Source organism: Nicotiana sylvestris, chromosome 2, assembly GCF_000393655.2.
Source record: "Nicotiana sylvestris chromosome 2, ASM39365v2, whole genome shotgun sequence".
In the NCBI taxonomy this organism is placed as follows: domain Eukaryota; kingdom Viridiplantae; phylum Streptophyta; class Magnoliopsida; order Solanales; family Solanaceae; genus Nicotiana; species Nicotiana sylvestris.
In genome coordinates, this window is record NC_091058.1 from 68,072,617 (window position 1) to 68,079,073 (window position 6,457).

General features: G+C 42.1%; 2 protein-coding genes across 2 annotated transcripts; both read right to left on the reverse strand.

The window, feature by feature from the left end:
* Positions 1–365: 365 nt before the first annotated feature.
* LOC138885028 (uncharacterized) lies at positions 366–770 on the reverse strand. The gene has a single exon (XM_070165912.1). The coding sequence runs from the start codon at positions 768–770 to the stop codon at positions 366–368; it is 405 nt and encodes a 134-aa protein (XP_070022013.1).
* A 33-nt stretch (positions 771–803) lies between these two features.
* Positions 804–1,217, reverse strand: LOC138885029 (uncharacterized). The gene has a single exon (XM_070165913.1). It carries the CDS (start codon positions 1,215–1,217, stop codon positions 804–806), a length of 414 nt encoding a protein of 137 aa, XP_070022014.1.
* Between the last annotated feature and the right edge of the window lie 5,240 nt (positions 1,218–6,457).

Genomic DNA, 6,457 nt, shown 5'->3' on the forward strand with positions numbered 1-6,457 from the left:
CCTTGGTTTGACCCTTTTGTTGAAAGCTTTGGACATTCTATTCTGATAAAGTTGGCCCTGGCACACTGCATTCATCCTCTTTCCACCGATGAGGGCCAATTGTTCATAGCGACTCCTTATCCACCCTGCATCGCTGAGTCCAGCTTCCTGTATGACTCTCAAAGAAGGAATCTCTACTTCGGCTGGGATGACAGCTTCGGTACCATAAACCAGCATGTAGGGGGTGCCCCGGTTGATGTGCAAACTGTAGTGTGGTATCCCAATGAAGAAAAAGGTAGCTTCTCATGCCATTGTTTGTGGTTCTCTACCATTTTCCTTGATATCTTATTGATATTTTTGTTAGCGGCTTCTACGGCTCCATTTATCTAAGGTCTGTAGGCTATGAAATTCTTGTGTTTGATTTTGAAAGTTTCACACATAGATTTCATCAGATCACTGTTGAGATTGGCGGCATTATCACTAATAATGGGCTCAGGAACCCTGGATCGGTAAACAATACGATCCTTGACAAAATCTGTGACAACTTTATTGGTTACGGCTTTGTAAGATGCAGCTTCTACCCATTTCGTGAAGTAATCAATGGCTACCAGAATAAAGCTATGTCCATTTGAAGTAGTGGGCTCAATCAGACCAATAACATCTATTCCCCAAGCGTCGAATGGACAACGAGAGCTTGTTGCATTGATCTCTTTTGGCGACACTTTTATCATATCGGCATGTACCTGGCAGTGAAAGCATTTGCGGACATACTGGATGCAATCTGTCTCCATGGTCATCCAAAAGTAATCGGCCCTAAGTATCTTCTAATCCAAGACAAAATCATTCATGTACGGGCCACATGTCTCGGCATGTACATCCTTAAGTAGCTTAGAAGCTTCCCTTGCATCGACACATCTTAGCAAACCCAAATTAGGAGTTCTCCTGTACAAGTTTCCTTCACTGTGGAAGAAGTGATTGGACAATCTCCGGAGTATGCATTTCTGAGTGTGATTTGCATGCTCCAGATATTCTCCCTTCAATAAGTACTCCTTGATGTCATGGAACCAAGGCTTTCCATCCGTTTCTTCTTCAACATGAGCGCAATATGCCGGCTGACTATGGATCCTCACCAGAATGTGATCAATATAATTCTTAGCTGTATATTGTATCATAGATGACAAGGTGGCCAATGCATTGGCAAACTCATTCTGAATTCTGGGCACATGTCCGAATTCCATCTTCGTGAACCTCTTTCTCAATTCCTGCACATGGTGCCGATATGGCAATATCTTGGAATTCTTGGTGGCCCTTTCTCCTTGTACCTGGTGCATAAGCAAATCTGAATCACCGATCACCAGTAGCTCCTGAATGTTCATGTCGACTGCCATGTTGAGTCCTAGTATGCAAACTTCATACTCTGCCATGTTGTTGGTGAAGGGAAATCTGAGTTTAGCAGATACCGGATAATGTTGACCTGTTTTTGATACCAAAACTGCTCCAATGCCCACTCCTTTGAAATTTGCAGCTTCATCAAAGAATATCCTCCAACAGTTGTATGCTTCGATAATGTCTTCTCCTACGAACGATACTTCATCAGTAAAATATGTTTTCAAAGGTTCGTATGCTCCTCCCACCGGATTTTCAGCAAGGTGATCTGCCAATGCTTGCCCTTTGACCACCTTTTGAGTTACGTAGACCATATCGAACTCACTTAATAGTATCTTCCATTTAGCCAACTTTCTAGTTGGCATGGGTTTCTGGAATTTGTACTTCAGAGGGTCCATCCTAGATATGAGGTATGTAGTGTAGGCACAGAAGTAATGCCTCAACTTCTGAGTTGTCCAGGTCAAAGCACTGCAAGTGCGTTCAAGCAGAGAGTACCGTGCTTCATAAGGTGTGACCTTCTTACTCAAGTAATATATGGCTTGCTCCTTTCTTCATGTCTCATCATGTTGTCCTAAAACATATTCGAAGGCTCCATCTAATACAGATAGATAGAGTAGCAAAGGTTGTCCTAGTTCTGCAGGACCAGAACTGGCGGTAGGGACAAGTACTCCTTGATTTTGTCAAAAGCTTTCTGACAATCCTCTGTCCAGCTTGTTTCGGCATCCTTCCTTAGCATCTTGAAGATGGGTTCACATATGACTGTGGATTGGGCTATGAAGCGACTGATGTAGTTGAGACGTCCTAGGAAGCTCATCACGTCATTTTTGCTCTTAGGTGGCGGTAACTCCTGAATAGCCTTGACTTTAGACAGATCTAGCTCGATCCCTCGACGGCTAACAACGACGGCTGACAATGAATCCCAATAATTTTCCTGTGGGAATACCAAATACACACTTTGCGGGGTTCAGTTTCAAGTTGTACCTTCTTAGTCTGTCAAAGAACTTCCTCAAATCCGCTTTGTGATCTGCGGCCCTCTTGGATATGATAATGACATCGTCCACATACACTTCTATTTCTTTGTGGATCATGTCATGGAAGATAGTTGTCATGGCTCTTATGTAAGTGGCCCCAACATTCTTCAGATCGAACGGGCATCATCTTGTAATAGTATACACCCCAAGGTGTAATAAAAGCTGTCTTCTCTACATATTCTTCATCCATCCAGATCTGGTGATAGTCCGCGAAGCAATCTACAAAGGATTGGAATTCATCCTTGGCGCAATTATCGATCAGGATGTGTATATTTGGCAATGGGAAGTCGTCCTTGGGACTCACTCTGTTTAAATCTCGATGGTCGACACATACTCTGACCTTCTCATCGTTCTTCGAAACTGGCACAATGTTAGCTAAACAAGTTGGGTACTCAACCACCCAGAGAACTTTGGCTTTGATCTGCTTGGTAACTTCCTCCTTGATTTTTAGGCTCATGTCTTGTTTGAACTTTCTGAGTTTCTACTTTACTGGCGGACACATAGGATTAGTGGGCAGTTTGTGAGCCACTATAGATGTGCTCAAACCGGTCATGTCATCATATGACCATGCGAAAATATCCTCATATTTTTTTAGGAAGCGAATGTACTCTTCCTTCTCTGTTGGTGACAAGTGAATGCTGATGCGAGTCTCCTTGACGGTCTCGGCGTCTCTCAAATTTACTGCTTCGGTTTCGTCCAGATTGGACTTAGGCTTATTCTCAAAATTTTCAACCTCCCTAACAATTTCCTCGGGTACCTCATCTTCTTCATCTGAATCACTATTCTCATGTTGCGTTGCCTCATTACATGTCACAGTCACTGGTTCGTCAGGAAAAGTAATGATAATGTTATAGAAAGGAAAAGTGTAAAAATAGTAATGAATAATAAAGAACAAATGCATTTGATTAAAACTGAAAAATCATCCAGACAAAGTACGGCTCGATGAATCGAGCATTTATTTTGAAACAAATAAATCTTAAAACAAAATTACTGGAAATCTTTAATTCCTAGAATGGCTATAGAAGTAAAATCTGCCAAGCTACCCAGGGAATCGGTGGGTTCGGGATGGTATGGCGGTCCAGTTCCTGAGAACGTACGCTGATGAGGCCAGTATGAGTGAACCAACCTAAAGGGATAGGAATAATAAAAAATAAGCAAAAATCAAAAGGTAGAAAGTTAGAGAGGATTCTGAAATGTTTGCAGTATTTAAACACATATTGCAGAAATATAAATTCACGTCTTAATTTGGGAACCTCTTTGTGCCCGAGGTAGGCCTAGCGACAAATAAATTTGGAGAACTTTAAATAATAATAAATTCTTCATTTCATAATATAAAAATAGACGAAGCCATAAATGACACTAAGATAATAAAAATTAGTCACTATTGACACTTGACCTTATTACATTTTAGGAAAGTAAATAAATTTAGCCTATTCGGTCCCAGAAGGACCTTCCCCAGACTCGATCTTCCTGACTCCATCATATAGATCCCCCAACTCGCGCAGACCCAACAGCAGGTAGGCTTTGGCCAGATGTCCTCCTTCAGCTCCTTCAGCGTTCTGGCAATCCTCAATCCTCTTTATGACTTTGCCTTCCAACTCCACTATTCCTCGCTCCAAATATTCTAGTTTCCTACTGGTAGTTACTGCCATCACTTTCTATTCTTCAATCAACCTCACATTTCTCTCATGTATTTCCCGGTGCTCATTCTCAGAGTCGTGGACCCTCTTGCGCAGCCTGTTGTACTTGACTTGAGCTTCAACTTCTTCGTCTATGATCCTATTCCCTCGACCGGATCCTGGCATCACCACTCCTTTTAGATTGTCCTCCAACCATGCTAGGTAGAGAGGCTCACACCCTGCATGATGCCTGTCTGGCTCAACGGTGTTCTTTTCCACAATGATTTTTCAATGCCACATGTGATGACCTTGGCACTTGTAAGGGACGTCGTCGTCTTGAAAATATGGCCTGAAATGACTCATCTTGGCAACCCTGGGTACAAATTGTTTCCTACCTGCTTGCCTCATAACTCGGATAGGGACATAAGCGTATATCCCTCTTAACCCGATCAACACCAAGTGTGGAGCATCTCTGGATTTGATGATGAATTCATCTGTTGGGAACCATTCAAACATCCATTGCACATGTTCATCGGTCAGATTGTCGAAGAACTCTACCCTTTCTTTGGCACTTTCTGGCTGAGCAAATCTATTTGGAATAGAACTCATCCACTTGGGGTGATGGAAGGCAATATGGTTGTTCCAAGCCGTTCGCGGAAATTCTTGGCGGTAGTGGCCCTTTTGAAAATGTTCTAACAACCATAATTGCAGCAACACGTTACAACCCTCGAAATGTTTGACCCCTCTTTGGCAGCGCTCCAGAGCCCTGTAGATGTCGGCTATGATCATAGGGACTATAGTGTATGTCTGTCCATTAATCCCTTCCATCAAAGTCTTGGCGACCATGGCCAACCTAGTGTGGATTCTTTCCCTTTTCATTGGGAACACTATCAGGCCCAAGAAGCATACGATGAACAAGAACACTCTGTGGTGGATGTGGCCCAGAGAAGTGAGAGAGATCTCATCATAGTAGGTACGGTAGGACTTGTTATGTACATACCTCTCATACAAATATTCAAAGGGTATGTAAGATTCTTTCAGGCATACCAGGTAAGCATTCTTCTTCAACCCCATCATCTTTAAGAACCCTTTACTAGTACGGTTCTCCGGTACTAATAACCCGGGACTATCCCAAGTCAACCCTGCAAGCCCTCTAATTTCTTCTAGAAGTGGTGTCATTTCTATGTCGCCGAAATGGAACACAAACCTCTCACTGTCCCAGAACAAAGTGGCAGCCTCAATCAACTTGTTGTTTGGCTCAATGTCTAGCAGGAAAGGCAGGTTACCCAGGTATCTAGTAGCAATGGTGGAATGTTGCTAACCATATCGAATCTGGGGACCTCGTGCCTCATTTTCTGCAAAATAAAAGAGTTAAGCCTTTCTCTCCCACCGTACTCGACTATTTATACATTCATGATTAGCATATCGGCATTTAGTTCTCCAAATTAATGCATAGAACGTGGTTGTGTCCGTTGGAATTATGGAAACCCCGGTGGACTTTAGATAAGGCTCATCTTAAAGGATCATTAATATAATTGATCCGACTAAGTTTGACCATGATGCATGCACAATATTGATCGGAGTAAGATTATTATGGGGTTTTAGACTAGTACCCTCAAGCGGACAACTTGAGGGGGAAATGCACAGAACCGTCGACTGCACCGCTGATCGACTGGTTTTACCGCAAATAAGCCTTTTCGAATTTAAGGGTAATAAATAGGAAGAGCGCAACCACTCATCAAGCATTGCTATAGGATTTAATACGCACGAGTGGAATATGATGTGGAGCATGATATATGCAGCAATAAATAGCACGTAGTCAAGTATTTGCATGTAGAAAAAATAAATACAGCATTTAAATAATTGAAAGACAGTTACAGAAAAAGAAAACAAAGAGACAAGTCAGTTTCATGAATAAAAGAAACATAAATGCTTAAATAGACAGTTAAATTCAAATAAGGGGAAGGGTTCCGGATAGAGCATGCTTGTACTGATTCATACAAAAAATAAGTTAGTTATGGTAAGAGCCTAAGATATCCCCAGTAGAGTCGCCATGCTGTCGCGCCCCCTTTTTTTCTCCGGGGAGAAAGTCCGGGTTCCGACGTTCATGAGGGTAATAACTCATTTGCTTTTGGGATTGGGTATTTGAAGAGTTGCCACCTAACGGATTATGGTGCGTTAGGGCACCTAGAGTAATTAACTCTTAGACTAGTTTGTATTACCAGAGATTAGGGTAAGGGCTCGAAATAACCTTGAGAGGAAGGTGTTAGGCACCCCTCTCGGTCAACAACCCTGGGTCCCCGCCGAACTTATACTTATGAATTAGTCTTTTAACAAAAGAGAAACTGAAACACATAATTTGTAAATAAAAGCATGTTAGACACTATTTGACTCAAATAAAAATAAAACAAGGAATTTGAGCAAGTTGCATACAAAAGAGCG